Below are 23,728 nucleotides of genomic sequence, written 5' to 3' on the forward strand. Positions count from 1 at the left end.
GGATACAAATTACTGCATTCCAGTGATCTTCACAGGGAGAATTCAAGAACTGACTTACTACACTGACTGCAAAGGAAATGTCTGGTCGAGTAACTGTGAGATAGTTTATTTTCCCAACCAATCTTCTATACCTTTCTCGATCAGAAAATAGCTCCCCATGATTTGGCAAAAGCTTGACATTTGGATCCATAGGAGTATCGACGGGCTTAGCATTCAACAGTGTTGTCTCCTCAAGAATATCCATAGCATATTTTCTCTGTGATAGTACAATGCCATCTTTGGATTGGGCCACTTCTATCCCTAAGAAATATCGGAGTCTTCCAAGGTCCTTTGTTTGAAAATGATGGCACAAATGTTGTTTTATCTGAGTTATGCCATGAGTATCATTACCTGTAATGACGATATCATCAACATATACTACCAAATAAATAGAACCTGAATCAGAGTGTCTATAAAAGACTGAGTGATCAGTCTCACTTCGAGTCATGCCAAACTGCTGTACAACAGTGTTAAACCTTCCAAACCAAGCCCGAGGAGACTGCTTGAGACCATACAAGGATTTCTAGAGACGACAAACTAGGTTAGACTCCCCCTGAGCAACAAACCCATGAGGTTGCTCCATATAAACCTTTTCCCGCAGATCACCATGGAGGAAAGCATTCTTTATGTCCAGCTGATACATAGGCCAGTGATGAATGGTTGCCATAGTAATAAAGAGGCGAACAAAAGTCATTTTCGCCACGGGAGAAAATGTGTCACCATAGTCAAAGCCAAATACTGAGTATAACCTTTAGCCACCAAGCGGGCCTTGAGACGGTCCACCTGACTATCAGGACCAACTTTAACCGTGTATATCCATCGACAGCCAACAACAGACTTCCCGGAGGGAAGGGGAAACAGATCCCAGGTACCACTGCTCTGAAGTGCACTCATCTCATCAATCATGGCCTGTCGCCATCCAGAATATGATAACGCCTCACCTGTAGTCTTAGGAACAGATACAGAAGAAAGAGAAGAGAGGCAAGCAAAATGGGATGGTGAAAGACGATGATAACTCAAATTTATTAAATACCTGAGAGGGGGACGAGAATCACGAGTACCTTTTTGGAGTGCAATAGGTACATCAATGTCAAACGGAAGGATCAGAGCTGCCGGAGGAGATGATGAAGGAAGTGAGACCGCAGGAGCCTCAGTAACAATAGGGGCAGGATCTTGGGGGGCAGGGTCCTGGGGAACAGGTGGACGTTGCTGACGATGATAGACCTAGAGGGGGGAACAGGGACGGGAACATGGACGGGGACATCTAAAGAAGGAGATGGTGAAGGTATATATTAAACTGAAACAGGGGGTAAAGGTAGCTGAGTAGCAACAGAATCACTGGGAAAGGAGGAGGAGTCAAAGAATGGGATAGACTCAAAGAATGTAACATCCGCCGAGACAAAGTAACGACGAAGACTGGGAGAGTAACAACGATAACCTTTTTGTGAGCGAGGGTAACCCAGGAAAATACATTTATGTGACTTAGCAGATAACTTGTCAAGACCAGGACTGAGATTGTGGACAAAACAAGTAGAACCAAATATGTGAGGCGTGAGTGGGTACAAAGGTTGATGGGGAAATAACACAGAATGTGGTACCTGGTTATTAAGTACGGAGGAAGGCATGCGATTAATGAGAAAACAAGCTGTGAGGACAGCATCGCCCCAATACTGGAAGGGGATATGACCATGTAACAAAAGTGTCCGAGTAGTCTCAATTAGGTGACGGTTCTTGCGTTCAGCAACTCCATTTTGTTGAGGGGTGTGTGAACATGATGTCTGGTGAAGGATGCCGTGAGATGCAAAGAAGGTTTGAAACTGATGAGACAAATATTCACGAGCATTATCACTTCGAAAAATGCGAATCGAAACACCAAATTGAGTAAGGATTTCATTAAAGAACTTGTTGAAAATAGAAAACAATTCAGACCGATTTTTCATTAAAAATAACCAAGTACATCGAGAATAATCATCAATGAAAGTTACAAAATATATGTACCCTATAATGGAAACGGTACGACTAGGACCCCAAATATCTGAATGAACTAAAGCAAAAGGAGGCGAAGACCGACGACTGACACGATCGGGAAACGAACTACGAATGTGCTTCCTTAACTGACATGACTCACAAGACAAACTAGATAAATTTGAGAAACGTGGGACCATCTTCTAGAGCTTAGCAAGACTTGGATGACCCAACTGAGCGTGGATAGTAAGCGGAGAATCCACAACAGAGCACACTGGGACAGAAGTTGAAAGCTGATAAAGGCCATTGGACTCAGATCTGACGCCAATTGTCCTCCTCGAGCTCCGATCCTGCAAAATGACAGACTCTTTAGTGAAAGAAATAATACAGTCAAGGGATTAAGTCAAGCGACTAATGAAAATAAGGTTGAAAGGAGAAAGAGGAACATAAAGCACATTCTTAATGGGAATAGAAGGAAAAAGGAGAACAATGCCAATCCCTTGAAACTGAACCAGTGACCCATTAGCCATAGTGATACTGGGCAGGGGACCAGACGTACAGAGAGAGGTAAATAAAGACTTATTACCAGAAATATGGTCAGATACACCAGAATCGAGAATCCATGGACCAAGAGAGGGCGAGTGAGAAACACCAGCAAAAGAATTACCCGTGTGTGCACCAGAGGTAGTGGTACCAGGAGGACGCTTCCCTTCATACCATTGCAAGAAGTCAGTGAGAACAGACGGAGGTGGCTGTGGTCCAGCAATCAAAGCAGAGTCCGAGGCAGGAGAAACACTCTGAGCAAAATGAGCGGAGCGAGGAGGGCGACCGTGAAAATCCCAGCAACGATCAATAGTATGGCCTGACTTGTTGCAATGAGTGCAGGGAAAGCGTCTCGTAGAGGGTTTGCGTCCACGTGCATAACCCTTGGAGACAAGGGAAGATGGGTCAATTGAAGAAGGAGCAGATACTGCAGGCTCCATAGAAGTCTTAGGTGGAATGCGAAGCAACGTAGACCAAACAGAGTTCAGCGATGGAACAGTAGTAGAGCCCAAGATCTGATCCCGGTTGATAGAGTATTCTGGGGGCAAACCATAAAGAGCCATGAGCATGAAGAACGTGCTGCGTTGCTCAAGTTCTTTAGCAGGATCTGCAGCAGGCGGCAACAGTTCATTGAAATCATGAAGGAGGCCCTGAACTTTTCCCAAGTAAGCAGACATAGAAACATCAAGTTGTTGAGCAGCAATAGTAGTGATCAAATTTTGACAAACACCATAGAGTCGCTGAGTGTCATTGGTATAAAGTGACTTGGTCTGACGCCAAACAGACTCACAAGTGACATGAGCACGAAAAATCTGCTTCAAGGACGGGTGGATGGTAGACTTGATGATGTTACATAACTGAGCATCAATCTTTTTCCAATGAGGGCGTACATCTACCGAGATGGACTCAGCCTTAGTAATGAGATGGTCAGTGTAGTCCTGTCCATCAAGCCAAAGTCGGAGATCAGAAGCCCAAGAATCATAATTGGAGCCATCCAACTTGTCGACGTGCAACGGAACATTAACATAATTAGAAAAAATAGGCGGGTCAGCCTTTTGAGAACCCTTGGATGCATCGTGGGGTGACAAATCAGCCATAGGTCACCTGAAACAAAAATGAACAGCAACGAAAAGCAAAGAAACACGCGTGAATAGTGACCAGCAAGAGAAAAGACACTGTCGGAAGCCGAAACGAAGTCGGAACAACAAAGCGAGGACAGATCCAGGTGCGCAAGGAGGAGACGAGTTGAACCATGGAGGTCGGAAGTCCAGCCGAAGCTGCACGCGCCTCCACGCGGAGCTGCAAGGGAGCGGACGGCAGCAGCTTCCTCACGCGCGTGAGAGCGCGTGGCTGAGAGTTCGGAGATGGATCCTGGACAGAAAGGACCGCCTTGTTGTGGCGGTCAGATCGATGGGTGTTTCGCCGGAAAAGTCGCCGAAAAATTCGCCGGGGACGGTGGTCAACGGCGGCGGGCGGCGGTCAACGGTGGTTCTGGACAGCGGCAGTGCTCAGACAGGTTCGTAAACAAAATAGGGAAGCCGGAAATTGACAGATATGACTGTTTTCGGAAAAAAAAAAATATTACTCAGCGGACAGTGGCCCACCGAAAAAAACGCGGATTAGGATTCTTCTTGTTAGGCTCTAGATACCATGTTAATTACCAAGAGACAAGAGGTATTCATTGTAATCCTTGTGTCAACTACACGAAGGAGATTTCATTTATATATTAAACCAAATAAGAAATACAACGACATATACACAATGTGGGACTTCTATACTATTTACAGCAACAAATATAATCACATAATATTCTAGTATTTTTATTTATTTATTTTTTTGGTTTATTTTGATTGACTTTGGATCATCTCACACTGCATCTAGGTAACCAGAAATCAATTACAATGAAGTGGAAGGCAGTAAATATTGGGGTCCCATTTTAGCTCTAGGGGTGTTTGGTTCAAGTTTTTGGAGAGGATTACCGGTAATCCTTCTTTGGTAAATGTAATTACCACGTTTGGTAGAAGGAATAAATTACGATTCCCGGATATCCAAGGATTACCGGTAATTTGATTTATAAAGAAAAGTCACTATTCAGATTACCAAAAATAATATGGTAATTCGGAATACCAATCAGAATACCAAGTAAAGGGAAAACACAATAATAAATTTTGAGACAAAAATATCCCAATACACATAAAAATCTAGACCCAATCTATCAATTACAAAAGTAAAAATAGTTTGGGGTTATTTTTGTAAAATAACCTCATATTCCAAGTCATATTTCGTTCTAAACCAAATATGGAATCAATAATTTTTACCCAATATTTCCGGTAATATTTTGGCGAACCAAACACATCTTTCGTAAGATTCCAATTAAACTCAATTTCTACTGAATTCCCATTAATCATGATTCCCGGTCACCAAAAAATTTCTCCTGTACGAAACACCCCCTAATGTCAAAAGCCAAGTCCTTTTCTTTCATTTTTGCTTTGTTTTTCTTTTGAATGATTTCCATTGACTTTTGATCAACTTGCAAGTTTCTTTCTTTTTCTTTTTCTTTTGGGGTGCCGTGTATGAATGAGTCATTGGAGTAATAATTGTACACCTAATACATAAAAGTCAGAGAGAAGCATACTTTACTCTCTTTTTTATTTTCTTATTTTTTTGGTTGAATAAGCATACTTTACTTTCACACTGCTTTAAAGTGCTTTTCTTGTTAACCAATTCTGGCATTCTGCATTTTAGCATTGTATTGAATTGAAGGAAGTAAGGAACACATGGCTGCAGCTTTTGTGGGAGAAGCATTCCTCTCAGCTTCTGTGGAGGTGCTGTTAGACAGGTTCATTTCCCTTGAGTTCCTAGATTTCTTTCATAGCAAGGAGCTTGATGTCTCACTCCTTAAAAAGCTGAAAATATCACTGTTGAGTCTTCAAGCTGTATTAAATGATGCTGAAGAGAAACAGATTACTAATCCTGCAGTCAAGGAATGGCTACAAGAGCTCACACATGCTGTCTTTGATGCTGATGATTTGTTGGATGAAATCAACACTGAGGCTTTGCGATGCAAACTGGAAGCTGAGTCTCAAAGTCAAACCATTAGTGATCAGGTGCGGAACTTCCTTTCTTCTCCTTTCAAACGGTTTTCAGGGTTGATCCATTCAAAAATACTAGCATTGTTTCAGAGGTTAGAACAATTTGCACTGCAAAAAGACATCCTTCAACTGAAAGAAGCAGTGTTTGGCATGGAACTCCTACAAGTAGTGTGGTAGATGAATCTTCTATTTATGGAAGAGATGATGAGAAAAACAGACTTAAAGATTATCTACTTTCACAAGATGCCGGTGACTGTAAAATAGGAGTGATTTCCATTGTGGGCATGGAGGGCCTGGTAAAACAACCCTCGCTAAACTCCTTTACAACGATGATAGAGTGAAAGAGAAATTTGATCTAAAAGCGTGGGCATATATTTCAAAAGATTTTGATGTTTGCAGGGTTACTAAAACCATTCTTGAATCTGTCACTTTAAAACCAGCAAATACAGATAACCTGAATATTCTTCAAGTGAAATTGCAGCAAAGCTTAAGCCATAAAAGATTTTTGCTTGTATTGGACGACATATGGGATGGGAACTATGTTGATTGGAACAATTTAATGGAAATTTTTAGTGCTGCGGAAATGGGAAGTAAGATCATCATCACAACACGAGATGAAAGTTTTGCTAAAGCCATGCAAACCTCTTTTCCTATCTACCATCTGACATCTCTGGCTGTTGAAGATTGCTGGTCTTTACTTGCTAAACATGCATTTGGAGCAAATAATTGCAGCAGAGTGTCCAACCTAGAAGTAATTGGTAAAGAAATTGCTAAAAAATGTGATGGCTTACCATTAGCTGCAGTGGCACTTGCGGGTCTCCTTCGCACCAATTTATCAGAAAATTACTGGAACAAGGTATTAAAAAGTAACATTTGGGATTTGCCGAATGTTAAGGTGCTACCAGCTCTTCTGTTGAGCTATCATTATCTCCCTGCTCCTTTAAAACAATACTTTGCTTATTGTTCAATTTTTCCAAAGAACTCCGAGTTAGAAAAAAAGAGGGTAGTTCAGCTATGGATTGCAGAAGGCTTAGTACATCAGCCTAGAAGTGAGAAAACCATGGAAGAAGTAGGTGATGAATACTTTGATGAACTCGTATCAAGGTCATTGATACTTCGAGGGTCATTGAATGAGCAAGCAGACTTTAAGATGCATGACCTCGTTAATGATTTAGCCACAATGATTTCATCTTCATATTGTATCAGGTACGAGCATCCAAAGTCACCTAAAAGTGTTGAAAGAGTTCGTCATTTGTCATACAACAAAGGGAGCTATGACTCTTTCAACAAATTTGATTGCTTTTATCAATCAAAAGGTCTACGTACGTTCATAGGCTTACCATTAAATCTAGGATGGTGGTTAAAAAGTGGTCATTTTGCATCCCATTACTTATCAAACAAGGTGGTTCATGACTTGTTACCAGCAATGAAACAGTTACGGGTGTTGTCCTTGTCACACTATTATAATATCACTGAGCTTCCTGACCATATTGGAAATTTAATTCACCTGCGATACTTAGATCTTTCTAACACTAAAATTCAAAGGTTACCAGAAGCAACATGCAAGCTCTACAATCTGCAGACCTTGTTGTTGTCCAAATGTTGGTCACTCGCTGAATTGCCTGAGGACATGGGAAATTTGGTTAATCTACGACACCTTGACATTAGTGGCACTAAATTGAAGAAGATGCCTGCACAAATAGCCAGACTACAAAATCTTCAAACCTTGTCTGCTTTTGTTGTCAGCAAACTGCAGGATGGATTGAAGGTTGGAGAGTTAAAAAAAATTCCCCATCTAAAGGGGAAACTTTGCATTTCAAAGCTACAAAATGTAATTGACCCATGTGAGGCTTTTCAAGCCAATTTGAGGAAAAAAGAACTAATAGACGAGTTGGCATTGGAATGGGATTGTGGTACTACGGAAGACACACAAATTGAAAGGCTTGTACTTGAACAGCTGCAGCCTCCAACAAATTTGAAGAAGCTGACCATTAAATTCTATGGTGGAACCAGCTTTCCAAGTTGGTTGGGTGATTCCTCATTTGGTAACATGGTGTACTTGTGCATCAGTGGTTGTGATCATTGTTGGTCACTGCCACCCCTTGGACAATTGCCTCATCTCCAAGAACTCTTCATTTCTGGGATGAAGTCTGTGAAGACCGTTGGTACTGAATTTTACGGAAGTTGTTCCCCTTCATTTCAGTCATTTCCCTCCTTGGAGATTCTGAGCTTTGAGAACATGCCAGGGTGGGAGGAATGGAACTTGATTGGAGGTACAGCTATAGAGTTTCCTAGTCTATCACATCTATCTCTGAAGGATTGTCCCAAACTCAAAGGAACCTTACTCAACAAACTTCCTTCCTCAACATTTTTTTATTTCTCAAACTGTTCTTTCTTGTTGCCAGTGTTCTGTCCCAAACTCATAGAAAACTTACCAAGAAACCTTCATCCCTCAATTGTGCTTAAGTGCACTAATTTCATTGTAGACTTAACTATCTCCGGCATTCCATCACCGGCATCCCTCCCAGTAGATGGTCTTCCCACAGTGTTGCGATTTCTCACTTTATACAATTGTGAGAAACTGGAATTCCTTCCTCATGAATCCTTGTGCAATTACACATCACTTGAGGAGTTGGAAATTCGCAATAGCTGTTATTCACTGGCATCATTCACCTTAGGCTGTCTTCCTGTGCTCAAAAGTCTTAGCATTATGAGTTGTAAAAGTCTAAAATCAATTCTGATTGAAGAAAATGCTTTCCAGAGTCTCTCACATCTTCAACGTTTGAGTATATGTGATTGTCCTGAACTAGAGTCATTTCCTGCGGGGGGGATTGCGTACTCCTAACCTCACTGATTTACAAGTGTTGAATTGTGTCAAGCTTACTTCACTGCCTGAACCAATTAACACTCTTGCTGCTCTTCGAGGATTGAATATTGATAGCCTTCCAAATCTTGAGTCTTTTGCAAAAGAAGGTTTGCCTATCAATTTACGCATGTTTATTGTCTGTAGTCTTGGGAGTTCCTGGACTACAGCTATCAGTGAGTGGGGTTTGCAACGACTCACTTGTCTTTCAGAGTTGTATATTGGAGGTGATGATCTTTCAAACGCGCTAATGAAAATGAAAGTGCCATTGCTGCCTACTTCTCTTGTGTCCCTAGTCATCTACAATCTTTGTGATATAAAATGCTTGGATGGGAAGTGGCTTCAGCATCTCACCTCTCTTGAAGAACTTGAAATTTCATCCTGTCACCGACTTGAATCTTTGCCTGAAGAGGGACTGCCTTCCTCTCTATCACTATTAACCATCAACAGCTGTCCATTATTAGAAGCAAGTTGTCATAGCAATGGAGGGAAAGAGTGGCCTAAGATTGCTCACATTCCATGCATAGTTATCAATAGGCAAGTGTTCATATGAGATTCCAGGTGAGTAACTAAATAGAGTCTTTTTTTTATTTTTTGCCATCACTCCTTGGTGTTTTCAGTTTTCACACAATGATAGCTCTATTATGAATTTATGTAGGAAACCAGTGTAATGATGAAAGAATGTCTCAGTATATGTGGAAGCGTGAGAAAGCTTCATTGATGAAAAGCAGAAAAGGTGTTACAGTAGAGTTTGTACCTACTCTGTAATATGCAGAGTACACTGCTTATATATGCAGAAAGCAAAAGACCAAAAATAAAATAGTCACACACGTGACTAGTCTAACAAACTAGCTAACTACACACGGTTAGTGTAACAAACTAACTAACTACACATGGTTAGTCTAACAAACTAACTGACTTCTAATTACATAGCAACTACCAGTTAGAAAACTAATAACAGATTAATAATAGTAATAGTTAGTTCACAGAATAAATAACATATTCTGTATCACCCCCCCTCAAGTTGGAAGGTGGATGTCAAGTAACCCCAACTTGGAGATAAAATCATGAAAGGGAGCTGGTTGGAGGGCCTTTGTGAAGACATCAGCAAGCTGTTGAGTAGTAGACACAGGCAACAAATGTATCAAACCAGCCACAATCTTCTCTCTAGTGACATGACAATCAAGTTCAATGTGTTTACTACGCTCATGAAAAGAAGGGTTGTGAGCAAGATGGATGGCAGCCTGGTTGTCACAAAACACATTAGCAGGCTTAGTCATAGGCACTTGGAGATCATGAAGAAAGTAAGAAAGCCATTGAAGCTCACATGTGACAGTTGCTAGAGCTCTATATTCTGCTTCTGCAGAGGACCTTGAAACTGTACTTTGCTTCTTTGACTTCCAAGAAACAAGAGAATCTCCAATGAAAATGCAGAAACCAGTGGTTGATTTGCATGTATCAGGGCATGTAGCCCAATCGGCATCAGCAAATCCAGAAGGAATAAGAGAGTTCTCAGCAGGAAAGAAGAGACCCTTAGATGGGGAGGCCTTTAAATACCGAAGAACTCTACAAGCTGCATCATGATGAGCCTTCATTGGAGTAGCAACAAATTGACTAAGTTGTTGTATAGCAAAAGAAATATCTGGTCTCGTATTTGTAAGATACAAAAGACGTCCCACCAATCTTCTGTATGCAAAAGGGTCATGAAACAGCTCTCCCTCTTTCTGTCTAAGCCGTAAAGATGATTCCATAGGAGAAGAGGCAGGCTTAGCACCTAGTAAGCCATTTTCAGCTAACATTTCAAGGACATATTTTCGTTGATTCAAAATCAATCCCTTTTTAGAACGTGCCACTTCCATACCTAAGAAAAAGTGTAATGGACAAGTGTACAGTTCCTGAATAGTGAGATTGAACCTGGCTACCATTAGGTAGAGAAATAGCTATTGGTGCAATCTTTTGTATTGAACATAAGTTGGTCAAGCAATGAGTTATGTGGTCAGTAGCTCCTGTGTCTAGGATCCATTGTGTGTGAACATTACTTGAAGAAGCTGTTTCAACATTTCCCATCTTCATTTCGGTATTGAGTGCTCTTGCCTGCACTATGTTGCTCACATGAGGAGAATTGTCTTGCTGTTGATGTTGCAAAGTGTGCTGAATCATTTCAAAAATAGCATCATACTGATTCTTCGTAAAACTTCCCTTGCTCTCTTGATGAGTGACAACATTATTCTGATCACCAGCAATATCTGAGGTATCTTGAATCACAGCATTAGCTGACTTAGGTCCATTTGATCCATTTAGTACATTTGGTCCACTTCTCATCTTATATCCAGGTGGATATCCATGCTTCTCAAAGCATGTGTCAATAGTATGGCTAGTCTTCCCACAGTATGTACATAGCCTAGTAGATGATCTGCCACGCCCATTATAATATCCTCTTCCTCTTCCTCTTCCTCTACCATTAAAACGACCTCCTCTTGTCATATTGTGTTCTGTAGAAGAATTATAGAACACTTTTGAAATTCCATCTACAGAATTAGACAAAATGCCTTCAATATGCATTTGTCTTTCCTGTTGAGTAACCAATGAGAACACTCTATTAATTGATGGAAGAGGATCCATAAGCATGATTTGGGACCTCACATGAGAATATTGCTCATTGAGTCCCTTTAGAAATCTAATCGAATAATCTCTATCTTTGCTATTCCTCACTTCTGAGGCAATAGTGCAGCATGGCCGAATGCATTTGCATGAAGGTGTAGGGTGTAAATTCTCCAACTCATCCCAAAGGATCTTGAGCTGGGTATAGTAATCTGATATCGATTTGTCTCCTTGATGACGAAAAATCTCATCCTGCAAGTCAGAAATGCGAAAGATATCTGACTGAGAAAACCTCTCCTTGAGGTCTTTCCACACATCAACAGCTCTATCCATCCACAATATTGATTGAGAGATAGAATCAGTAATAGATCGATGCAACCATGACAGCACCATGGTGTTGCATCTCTCCCAAGCAGAATAATTCTTATCAGAATCCACTGGAACAGGAATCGAACCATTCACAAAACCAATTTTATTCTTAGAAATCAATGCCATGGTCATGGCTCTAGCCCATGCATGGTAGTTCTTGCCGTTCATCGGTGTGGAGACAAGAACAAGAGACGGATTTTCATTTGGATGTAGAAAATATGCATTACCTTGATCTGATAGATCTTGAACACAATTCTTATCTTCATTTCTCATATTTGCAGCATTCGAAGCATTTCCTTGAATCTCAGGTTCATCAATAACCTGATCCATAACATGCGGAGGACTCTGATTCGCCATCCAAAAAAAATATTAAAACACCTTGATTCAGAAGAAGATCTATGGAAAGAAAGAAAACAGATCTAAGAAGGAAAGAAGAAAGATGGCGAATATCAGAGCCCTCTATGAGGCTTCGATACCATCTCAGTATATGTGGAAGCGTGAGAAAGCTTCATTGATGAAAAGCAGAAAAGGTGTTACAGTAGAGTTTGTACCTACTCTGTAATATGCAGAGTACACTGCTTATATATGCAGAAAGCAAAAGACCAAAAATAAAATAGTCACACACGTGACTAGTCTAACAAACTAGCTAACTACACATGGTTAGTGTAACAAACTAACTAACTACACATGGTTAGTCTAACAAACTAACTGACTTCTAATTACATAGCAACTACCAGTTAGAAAACTAATAACAGATTAATAATAGTAATAGTTAGTTCACAAAATAAATAACATATTCTGTATAAAAATGCAAGTTTTAGCAGACCTGAGAGAGCCAGTGGATTGGCATCGCATCATCAAGATAGAGGTTGGTGTTGGCTAAAACCTTGAATTGATCACATGATCCTTTTTGAGATGTGATTTGATCAAGTCTTCTGAGTTGGACTTTCTATTGGTACCAAAGGTCGAAATTCTGTTTTTTGAAAATTTAAGAACCTTAGAATTTACTTTCTTATCTGATCAAGTAATTTATGCATGACTGTTTTCATGTATTCTCATAACAGATCAATACCTGCACCCACCAGCTGAATCAATGTTACTTTGGAATAGCAAAATTCTTGGTATGTCTATTGTTAACAGAGAAACCCTATTGTCTATTTTCATTGCTTATCCGATGATTTATATTCACTAAATTCTGCATATATTTGACAGGTCTAAGGTGAACCAAACATATCTTACATGTGTTACATGTAATATGGGTTCCTAAGCTTATATTTGGTGCCACTGAGTGCCCAACGACACAGCTGATTTTGTACTTGGAGAACTATTGTTTGGCCGGGTAACTAGCTTCTTTAGTATGTTTGATTCTGGCATATTTATAATTCATATCTGTACAGAAACTAAAAATGAAGTCCAATTGCTATCAGCTTCTCTTTCTGGGTGAGAGTGTGGAGTATGCAAGAGCTTACACCCAAGAAATGGTGCTGAAACATTTTTTGCAGTTGCTTTCATGCTTCAAAGATTCTGGAAGTAGGGCCAGAAGTTAAAGTGATTGCTGGTCATCCTTTGCCTTCTGACATATCGTTGAGTTCAGATTCCTCCATTGAATTGCAAAAGGTTATTAATTGACTGGTTTTTCTAGTGAAAGCTTCAGCATGTTGTGTTGTAGATTTAAGATCCAAATGTTGATATTTGTGATTTCTTAATGGTTTAAGTTTTTTTTTGGTTAGTTGTCATTAAATACTAAATATGTGGACCTAAATTTCAGTTGCTTAAAGTGAGTATCGTTTGTTAAATTTTAATTTATTGACTGGAAAATAGACAATTAAAAGATTCAACTAAGACTACCAAAAACAAAAAGATTGAACCAGTAATTACTGACTTTCCTTGTATAATTCTGTTTATGGAACTGGTTTTTGGTTTAAATCTTGGGAAATTTCCTTCTTGTTTACATATTACCCCACCAAGTTAAAGAACCATCCATCTTCCCCCAGTTGAGGTAAACAAAAAGTGACTTGATTTATGTGTTTGTTTTAATTTAAGGTTTTGAAGACAAAAATGGATTGGACTAAGCCCCCACCACCAACCTGCTGATGTATGTGACCAACAGACAAGCATATGCTCCCAATTACAAAGCATGGTTTCTGCAAAAACCCAGGTGCTACACTGCTACTTGCTGCTTTTCTGGCTAAGTTGTTCAAACCTATTGCCATAGGATTGACTTCATACTTGGGAAGGCTATGTGTTCCAAAAGGTCCTGAGTTCAAATCCAGAAAACATTCTTTCTGCAAAATTGCAAGGGAAAGACTAAGTACACGGATTCCATTCTCGTCCAAATTTAATTTGTTGCCTGGAATGCCAATTGACATAGGTGAAGGTAGGACCGCAAGGGAAGCTACAAAATTGAGTTCTACTGTCAGTGATATGATTTATATGCTCTTGATCCTTCAAATTCTCGAGTCAAGGTGTATCATTATCAATGTAATACTGGGAAAGTTGCTGCAACTGATTCAGAATCTCCTTTAGTCTGGTTTACTTGGAAAACTTGGTTTAACAACTCGTTATGGGGTTCTTGCTACTAGAACGTGTAGATATGCTGAACTACTACTCATAATAATTATAATATATTAATAATAATAATTTATTAAAAATAAGAATAAGAATTAAGAATGATGATGATTATGTCAAAACACAGTACGCCGGTTTATCGCATCCTTCCTTCACACTAAATTGAGTATATCCTCGTTTAGAAAATATTTTTGGTACTATAGATGTAAGGATCACTCGATATATTTTTATCAAATATGAAAAAAATAATATGAATATATTGATTATTTTTTTTATATCATTTTTTTTTTTTTTTTTAAAGAAATACCTATTCTTATTGCACACAAAATATACTCCTTCATATAGTAATATAATGCATTCTGCCAAGATATGGGGCAAAAATACTTACAAAAGAAATAAAATATATGTGGGGCAAAAATAATGCTGTTTGCGGTACAAGTTACTTCCATGCTGTAATATTATATTCGGACAGCTAATCGATTTGGCCGGAATCTTATATTATTAGTGTTGACTGGTTTATTGGTTCAATCGCATAATGGAATGATTATATTTAAATTTATAATTTATATTAAAAAATTATAAAATACTCAAATAGCTGAAAAAAATAATATAAATTCTAAATATTTTAATATAAAAAATAATAAATTATACATTATTGTCTAATAAAGGATCAAACAAACATATAATGCTTTGTGATATTGGTGTTTCAAGTTCAGTAAACATTTCAAATTATAAATCAAAATTTCCTGCATAATGTATAACTGAGATAATATTAGTATGGTAGGTACATAATTTATATAAATCAATAAGTAATAAATCACTCAAATATGTCAATTATGAATTTTTTTGGGATTTTTTTTTTTTTAAATAAACACGGTCGGGTCATTGGATAATCGATCGGGTCATCGATTTTTACCAAAACTGACCGGGTCGCACTGGGTCGCATTGGGTCTGATACTTAGCCACTCCAATGTAATATCCGGACCGGTCAAATGACTGATTCACCGAGTTCTTGGTCGACCCGGCCGATTTGGTCGAGTTTTCACAACATTGTAAGGAGCCAAATATATTAAGTTGAAAATATGGTTAATCGATAGGTCATTGTAATGAGCCAAATATATCAAGTTGAAAATATGGAGTGGTCAATAATTTTATTTAATTTAAAAAAATTGAAAAATATTTTTTATTGAGCAAAACTAATCTTTTAAAAATTTAAATTAGGATTTGAGAGTCTAATTATGCACAAAAAAGGATAGAAACTTGATCCCACTACACTCTTGATACATTAATTTAAAATATGGTTGCCTTAAGTTAATTGTGCAAACGATTAACAATTTGAAGAATAATTTGCTTTAATCCTTAACGAAGTAATTATGAAATAAAGGAACCAAAATTAAAGAATAAAAAGAATTATAATATACGAAGGAAATAAATTTGTAAAGTTAAAGAAAAGAAAGATTGTTATTACTTCAATAATGTTTTTTTTTTTTTTGCAAAGAACAAATTAATTTGTCAATGCACAGAGTCTAAAATAAAAATGCTACACGAAGACCCTTATGATGAATGTAAAAACTCGCACAGTTAAATCGAAATTTTAGAAATTAATTAATAATTAAAAGAGAATTATTAGATGGAAGATTTAATTATTTGAAATTAAATCACCCTTTTGAGAAAATTGTGAGCAGTGTGATTTTGGGATAAAACTGCGAGTAAGCAAATTACCCGTAAACTTAAAGAAAATAAAATTGTTATTTTAGGAAATTATTTAATAACTAAATAATTTAATTAGAAGAAAATTTTAATTATTAAAATTAAATCACTTTTCAGTAAAAAGTGAGAATAATGCGTGTTTCGCGGTAAAAATTACAGTAGACAAAACTACCGAGAAACACAGAAATAAAGTGGTGACTATAATTTCATAAATTTTATGAAGTTAAAATGACAACAAAAATACTTATGTTAAGTTGGATGAAGAATTTATGAGTGATTAGGTGGGTAATTACCCATTAAGTTAAGTGAGCATACTTAAGATAGCCTTGACATACTTTTTTCACTCTTTATTTCATTTCTTCACTTTAGTAAACCCTAAGACAGCAACCCCAAACCCTCTCATGGTAGAAAATTATTCTTCTCTCTAGGGTTCCCTTTCTTTCTCAAGAAACTAACTTGAATACTTATTAAACCTTCATTTTTCCTCACTTCACCTTGGAAACAACCTTAAACCTTGAGTTTTAAAGAGAAAAACCCCATCTTGGGTGAAACTTAAAGTTGGGGTCTTTCCATTGTTGAAGACTTGGATCATCTTGTTCTTCTTGTGTGAGGCTTCAAAGGTGAAAAAATTTAACTTTTCCTTTGTTTTTCATTATGGATGGTGTGATTTAAGTTAAAAGTTGAGTCTTGAAGTTGTTTAAGTGTTTAGAATGTGCTGATATACTGACTAAATGATTAAATAAGTTCGGGAGACCATTGAGAGTCGATTGCACTTTAAAATATGGTTTTCCGCGTCCTGTTGCTGATGTAATCGATTACCCTTCGTGATGTAATTGATTACATCCTGATGAAATTGGAAATCGATTACAATAATCGATTACAGCGAACCTAGTTTAGTAAAATTATGATATCTCAAGCTACAGACCTCCAACTTGAGTGAGGTTTAGACTATGTGAAGCTAACACATAGGGATACAAACCTATAAAATTTTGAATCCATTGGATAAGTGAATTAATCTCAATTGGAGTTTGAAGTCACTGTCTTGCTCCTAAAAATCTAGTTTGTAGCAGTCACTTTGCAAAAGACATAAATGGAGTTATACAACTTCAATTGAGACATATAATGTGTCGTTTGAAAGCTTGAGAGGTCTAGTTTAATATATTAAAATATTATAATTTTTGGTGAAGAGTTGCAATACCAATTTTAAAAATGGTAAACACGATTTAGTGCCGAATTCGCCAAATAGAGTCAGTTTGTTCAGATTATTCTTTAAGGAAATGACTTGTTGACTCTATTATGCTAGAAAGTTATATTTTAAGGTTATAGAAACTTAAGAAACCAGTTTGGACCCTTGTGAAATGAGTATAAGGTATAATTGAATAATTTCACTAATGGCTTTGTAGAAAACCTTAAGTGTCGGAACTTGCAAAAGACAATAATGAAATGAATGTCGTAAACTAGTATATTTGCTAATTGCCTTTACATCTTTGCAATAGATTGTGATTTTGTGAGGGCCTATGGTTGTGGTCCTTTGGATACTGAGAGTACATTAAAGTATGTTGCTAATAAAGGTAAGCTTTCGGTTCTAAGAGTTAATCCCTTGTTTGTTCCACCAAACTCTGTGGGAGGTTGGTTTATGTGCATGATATATTTTGAAAAATGATTTATGCACTGATAAATATCTGATATCTTTGGAAATTATTTATGGCATAATGTGTTGATATATATATATATATATATATATGCAAATGTGATAGTGAATCCTGCATGTACAGGCTGCATCCCTGGGTGTAGGGTATGAGGGGAATCCTCATATATTTTTAATATGTTGCATACTTGTCTCTGGCCAGTAGATATTGATATTGCACATATTACATGCTATATATCCGGCATTATGCATTTTATTATTCTGTTGCCTTTATTATACCTGTAAGTGAACTTGAGGAGGAGTGATCATTCAAGAACCCCAGTTTACTGAGATTGTCATCTCACCCCATTTGGGAAATGTTTTTCATGCGTTGAGGCTTATAGTGTGGGTGCATCTTGAGGCAAGAGGCCAACCTAAAGATACTAACATGTTGCATTGCTTTCACAAGATATTTGTATATTAATATGAGACATGACTATTATTTATCATATCACGCTATGTTTACATCTGTGATGAGTATAGGGGTTGTCTATGCCATGTTGCGATAAGCTTGTTTACTTTGTAGAGAGTGTGCATAAGCTTATGGTGCTGAGTACTTATGATATATCAATTATAGGACATATGACATAATTACCTATACTGTCTTGATTGAGATATTGTATAATGTGAAGCCTGTGTAACGATTGACTGGGAAATTAATGAATTTAGTAATGTTGCAGGGAATGAGAAACTTAGTTAATGGATCGCTAAGAAGATATGTTATGCCAAGAATGTAAGTAATATGATAAATTAGATAACAAGAAATGTATGCTCTAAGTGAGACGTTAAGGTTTATAAGGATCACTCTTTTTTATAAACAAAAAGGCTAAAAGCCTCACAGAACAAGAGAAAAATAGAAAAAAACTACCCAAGAAGAGCTACAACACGCTCCATGCCTACCGAAGCTAAATCACCAAGGTATAAATGTTGAACACCAAGTTGTGGATGACTAAAGAAGCTCTGGTTAGCTTGCTCATAGGAATCTAAAATAAAGTTAGCTAACCAGTCTGCGAACGAGTTGCCTTCCCTGAAGTTGTGATGGAGTTGAACCTGCCAATCCCTTCCAAGCCACGTCCGTATACGAGAGACCAATTGCACCTAACGGACTGCTGCACCACTTTTGGTGAGCACAGTGATTGCCAACAACGAATCAATTTCTAAAATAATTTTCTTGTAACCATTGCTGCAAGCCCTCTCCAAAACTCTCAGAATACCCTATAGTTCAGCTTTATAAGAAGAGCAAAATCCCAACTTCTAGGCAAAACCATCCAGCCAAATACCTTGTGAACTCCTAATTACAACTCCACAAGCTGTCATACCAGGATTACCACGGGAAGCACCATCCGTATTTACCTTCACAAAACCTTCAGGAAAAGTCCATGAAACAGTAACGTTGCTGACAAGAGGACCAAGATTATAGTTCTTTTGATTTGTAATAGCAGTTTCAAGATCAGAAATAAATTTTAAAATAATATCTACTTTACTCTCAACCGGAGGCACCACTTCACCATAATTCAACATGTTCCTCCAGCTCCAAATCTTCCAACAAGTGACCATGAAAATGGACAGCCAACTACCATGGCTTCTAACCATGTGCTCAGCATTAAAATTATCATCAAACCAGTGATCAATTGTCGAATTAAAGAAACCAGCACTAAAAGAAGATGGAACAATACAATCCCAAACCACTTTAGCCCTATGACAATCCCTTACAGCGTGAATAATAGTTTCAACTTCACCAATACCACAAGAGCATAAACCATCACCACCATTCCAAATAGACATATTACTATTCGTTAGGAGTTTCTGATGAAGCAACTTCCACATGAAGATTTTTATTCTTTGAGGCCCCTTCCAAGTACAAAGCCTACTCCAAGTCTTCTTAATAGCATCATCCATAACTTCATAGTTAGAAAGATAATTATATACAGCACTAACAGACACAGCATGTGATTTTTGAATCCCCCAAATCCTATTATCAGAACCATCATTGGCTGTAGGAGGTAAGATACTGTGAATAATGTCAACAATATTCAAAGGAAGCCAACTATTCAACTTGTAAAAATCCCACTCACCTGATAGTCTTAAGATGGTAAAACCTTGTGTTTTTATCCCCATCAGTCAACCACTTCTGCCTAGATTTTTGGTACCATAACAACTCCTCTTGATGAAGAGTAATATTCAATTGCCTTTGTAAAACATCCTCAGCATCCTTCAACCTGGCACTGTCCATTGCCTCCCTTTGGTCCTGGATTCTAGCAATTTTTGAGTCAGCTCTGTCTTACGATTAATAATGTCACCAAAAATCTCTCGGTTCTAAATCTTAAGAGGGAAGATAAGATTCAACAACATACTATTAACCGGAAGATTAGCATTCCAATTGACATCCATAAAGCTACCAAAACATGGATGGTTCAACCAAGTGGCCAGAAATCTAAACGGCCTAGTAACCCACTGCTTCACAGGCTTTAGAATAGATAATACCAAAGGATTATGATCAGACAATATTCTAGGTAAGATCCTTACATCAGCATCTTCAAAAGACATTCTCCAAAGAACATTGGCACAAACCCTGTCCAACTTCTTATAGACCCTGTCTAAATTATGCCATTTAGGAACCTGCCAAGTAAATTTAGAACCCAAGCCACCAATATCCTCAATTCTGCAAGCATCTAGGAACTGCTGAAATCTACTACAATTTGCTAAATCAGGCCTGGAGCCCCCTTTTTTTTCACTGTGATAACACATATTTTGTTATACTTATTTATTACTCTTGGGTGGTATTTTTATGATTTATTTGAATTAAATAAAGGTCTTTTGGGTCAAATCAAAATTCTAGATTTTAATTGGGTTTAATTGATTTTCGTTATAATTTTCCAGATTTACACTATTTTTGTATTTTGACTATATCTCACTCTACAAATGTCCGATTGACTCCATTCTTGTTGAATTTTTCAGCTAACAGATAGGGCTACAATCTCTACTTCATCTACTAAAGCCCAATTCGGACGGGAAGATGGTCGAAACCTGAGCCCAAGATGGACGTGTTTTGCTGGAAATTTATTTTGACGTTTGGACTTAAGTTATAATTTTGAACCCAATGTACATGAGGCCCAGAGCCATTATTTCTGTTTTGTTTCCTTTTATTTTGGGTTGGATTTGTAGAGCCCGAAGCCCAGCTTGATTAGGGGTTAAAAGGGCGAGAGTAGGGACCTTGTGGAGAATCTTTCGTTTGAGTTTGAATTATACAGTTTTGAAATTAATATAATTTTCGTCTCTTTTCTCTCCTCTTTTCTCTAATCAACCCAAGGGTTGAGGATTCCATGGTTGAATCTTGAGGACCTGCGCCTCATTTTGAACCAAATACGTTTCTTTTTCCAACTCGGTTTGGCATCGCGCGATTGTGGGTGTTCAATCTGAGATACGCGATTGCGTTCTTAGGAAAGAGATTAACGATTAGATTTAATGATTAGGTTGATTAACCCAATGAACTCAAGTCGAACGGGTTGATAATCCGCGATTTCTCGAGTAGACGCGTCGTATTCGACCAAACGCTAAGCGATCGCTTAGAGAGGGTTCTCAATTGGAAATAAGGATTCTGATTCAATTGAGATCAATCACGATTTGGTGATTATTTGTCCAATGATGGATATCCTTGGAATCTTAATTCTTGGGTTGGTTGCTTTTAATTTGATTATTCTTTCTTTTTATTTTATTTTTCATTTCCGTTTAAATTTACAATCATATTAAAACCCCCCATTTTAGTTTTCGTTTTTCTTTAATTTCCGTTTCTCCTTATTTTCTCTTTTCATTTAGTTTCCATTTTCATTTGGTTTCCATTTTTTTTTTAACTGAGCGATTAAGTTCATTGCAAACTCCTTGAGAGACGACTCAGGTTGAGGTTGACGCTTTACTACAAAATTCTAATAAACCTGATTTAATTAATTTGCTCGAGTTCGACAGCTCGTGTCACATTGCTGCACCTTATATCATTGAAGTCACCCCCCACAATCCAAGGCTCATTAACTGATGAACTGATTTGCATGATTTCCTCCCACATAGCATGTCTAATAACCTCATTGGGATTTGCATAAACCGCAGTACATAAAAAACTCTTACTGCTAGCAAGATCAATCTTCATATGAATGAATTGAGAAGAACTTCTTATTAACTATATTGTAACTTTCCTAGAGTCCCAAAGAACCCAAATACCACCAGCAAACCCATTAGCTTCCTCAACAAATACCTTTTCAAACTTAACCTTCTTCAAAAGCTTGCTACTGATCACACTACTAGTTATGGTCTCCAAAAGAACAACCACACAAGCCTTATTCCTCTCCACCATTGATTTAAGAGTACGACCTAAACAAGACTTAGCCGCTCCTCTACAATTCCAGAAGATCACAGACATTAAAACTTCTTAGGAGAATGGGCAGGTTTAGATTGCACCTGCTGAACTTTTCATTCAGAATTTAAAACCTGTTGATTCCTGCTTGTAGCAACAATATTTCCTTTCCCATCTTGACATTTTCTTCTGCCAGCAATAGCATCAGGAGGCTTAGGAGCTGGCATCTTTAACTGATCAAGCATCTGAATTCCATGTTGGGGATTCTTACTAACCAATAAAGATGATCTATTACTTTGGATTGAAGAGACCTCTCTCTTTTTACTTCCACTCCCTCCTTGGTATACAACTATACTATCATCCTTCTGTAAACACTGATTATCCAATACCATAAGACTAGAAGGACCCGAAGTAGTATTTTGAACAACCTCATCTGCAACTTCACTTCTTAAAAATCCTGAATTATCAGCTCCCTTACCCACTATACTACCATTTTCATCAATCAACATAAAATTAGAAGAGGTTTCAATAACTTTAACAGGGTACCGATTCTCCTGATTACTTCTGGAATCCTTCTCTTTGCCAAAATGCACAGTCCTCTCATTGACATCAATATCATCAGCTTCCTCAATCTGATGTAAAACACTGAATCTAGACTCCACATTATTCTCCCTTCGCAAAAAATTCATGCATGTCATACCTTCCTTCTTCTCACCTTGATTTAAGCCATTCCTGTTGAATTTCTTCTGTCTATTTACCAGCATCTAGGGCCCAAATCTCTCATCAGTTTTATTAGGAAGAGTACTCGCACTATTAGATAGACTCCCATCCTCTTCATTCTTCGAATTTACATCCCCAGAATTTGCATCCATCATATCAGCTTTGGCAGGACAATTCTCAGTCCGATGACCATATTTACCACAAGCAAAACAAACAAAATGTAATCCCTCATACTCAACATTTTTTAATTTCCCCTCAATCTTATAATCAGCCTGCAAAGGTTTACTTAAATCCAACTCAACACATATTCTAGCAAACTTACCTCTCGCTAGGCAAGTCGTCGCAGCATCCATTTTAATGAATTTTCCAAGCCAATTTCCCACCTCCTTGATCAACTCAGTATTCATATATTCAACTGGGAAGCTAGGAAGCCGGACCCACGCCATAATTCGACTAATTGAGGCAGAAAAGGGATGAAAATCAGGCTCCCATGACCTAATTGCTAAATAATGATCAAATAACACCCACGACCCTGCAGTAAGAGCATAGCTCAGGTCCTTCTCCTCCGAAAACCTCGCAAAGAAGAACCCATTCTCTACATCAGTGACAAAAATCTGTCCCTCTCTTGCCGATATATTTTCCAGCCTTTTTTCATTATAGGGAGCGCTGTCTTCTTCCCTAACAATTTCACATAAATCGCCTTTTTCCAAGGTCTCCATGCACGCTTCTTAAAATCATCTGACAAACAAAAATTAGTTCTGCCATCTTCATTGGTTTGAAAAATGACCTCAGGAGGTTTCGGTGAAACAATTGCACCTGACTGGATTTCCTGATGTCTTCCTCTTCTGCTTCTGAAACATCTTTCTCAACATCTTCTTGCATCTCCCATTCACCATTATGTCTCATAAGCATTTCTTTAAAGGACATCCTTTCTTCCATCCATGCTTATTTTCTGGGAACCATCGTCTGATCATGACTAAAAATAGCATCTCCCCTTTTGTACTTCTTTGTACTCCTCCTCAGATTGTCTGCCTCTTCTGCAGAAATTTTCGTCGAGCTCTCAGGTAGGTTCGCACTGTTAGGGTTTGTCATTTCCTCTCAAAAAACAAAACTTTTCCAGCAAAAGAATGGTGTAACAAAAACCAAAGTCGTGCACCGCCTCAGGCAGAAGAAGCCGAAAAGGATTCGTGACTCGGTTTCAGCCTCTGGAAACCAAACGCAGCACC

The 23,728-nt window shown here is 37.9% G+C and overlaps 3 protein-coding genes and 1 long non-coding RNA gene across 4 annotated transcripts; 2 read left to right on the plus strand and 2 right to left on the minus strand.

Moving 5' to 3' along the window:
• Nucleotides 1-5,324: 5,324 nt before the first annotated feature.
• Nucleotides 5,325-9,055, plus strand: LOC133304931 (putative disease resistance protein At3g14460). Its single transcript, XM_061505017.1, is given in 4 exon segments — nucleotides 5,325-5,775; nucleotides 5,778-5,921; nucleotides 5,924-8,461; nucleotides 8,505-9,055. Coding segments are annotated over 4 exon segments (3,684 nt in total).
• Nucleotides 9,056-12,534: 3,479 nt separating this feature from the next.
• Nucleotides 12,535-13,649, plus strand: LOC133304932 (uncharacterized). Its single transcript, XR_009750694.1, has 4 exons — nucleotides 12,535-12,593; nucleotides 12,685-12,811; nucleotides 12,900-13,089; nucleotides 13,516-13,649. It is a non-coding gene; the product is annotated as an uncharacterized LOC133304932 (long non-coding RNA).
• Nucleotides 13,650-19,753: 6,104 nt separating this feature from the next.
• LOC133304934 (uncharacterized) lies at nucleotides 19,754-21,782 on the minus strand. The gene is made up of 3 exons (XM_061505019.1): nucleotides 21,684-21,782; nucleotides 21,421-21,572; nucleotides 19,754-20,171 (listed from the first exon to the last, which is right to left on the minus strand). The coding sequence occupies exons 1-3, from the start codon at nucleotides 21,780-21,782 to the stop codon at nucleotides 19,754-19,756; spliced, it is 669 nt and encodes a 222-aa protein (XP_061361003.1).
• Nucleotides 21,783-22,546: 764 nt separating this feature from the next.
• LOC133304935 (uncharacterized) lies at nucleotides 22,547-23,441 on the minus strand. The gene is made up of 2 exons (XM_061505020.1): nucleotides 23,290-23,441; nucleotides 22,547-23,180 (listed from the first exon to the last, which is right to left on the minus strand). The coding sequence occupies exons 1-2, from the start codon at nucleotides 23,439-23,441 to the stop codon at nucleotides 22,547-22,549; spliced, it is 786 nt and encodes a 261-aa protein (XP_061361004.1).
• Nucleotides 23,442-23,728: the final 287 nt, after the last annotated feature.

This window comes from Gastrolobium bilobum, unplaced genomic scaffold, assembly GCF_033153095.1.
Source record: "Gastrolobium bilobum isolate Gb01-03AN ecotype WA unplaced genomic scaffold, APGP_CSIRO_Gbil_v1 utg261891, whole genome shotgun sequence".
In the NCBI taxonomy this organism is placed as follows: domain Eukaryota; kingdom Viridiplantae; phylum Streptophyta; class Magnoliopsida; order Fabales; family Fabaceae; genus Gastrolobium; species Gastrolobium bilobum.

Excerpts from the sequence above, each read along its gene's own strand:
- LOC133304934 (XM_061505019.1), bottom strand. The coding sequence starts at position 21,782 with ATGGTGGAGAGGAATAAGGCTTGTGTGGTTGTTCTTTTGGAGACCATA. Across the intron at positions 21,573-21,683 it reads AGAAGGTTAAGTTTGAAAAG|ATTGATCTTGCTAGCAGTAA; the intron begins GTATTTGTTGAG and ends ATTCATATGAAG. Across the intron at positions 20,172-21,420 it reads GGTGACTTCAATGATATAAG|TGAAAAAAAAGGGGGCTCCA; the intron begins GTGCAGCAATGT and ends GTGTTATCACAG.
- LOC133304935 (XM_061505020.1), bottom strand. The coding sequence starts at position 23,441 with ATGGAAGAAAGGATGTCCTTTAAAGAAATGCTTATGAGACATAATGGT. Across the intron at positions 23,181-23,289 it reads TTTCACCGAAACCTCCTGAG|GGAAGAAGACAGCGCTCCCT; the intron begins GTCATTTTTCAA and ends TGAAATTGTTAG.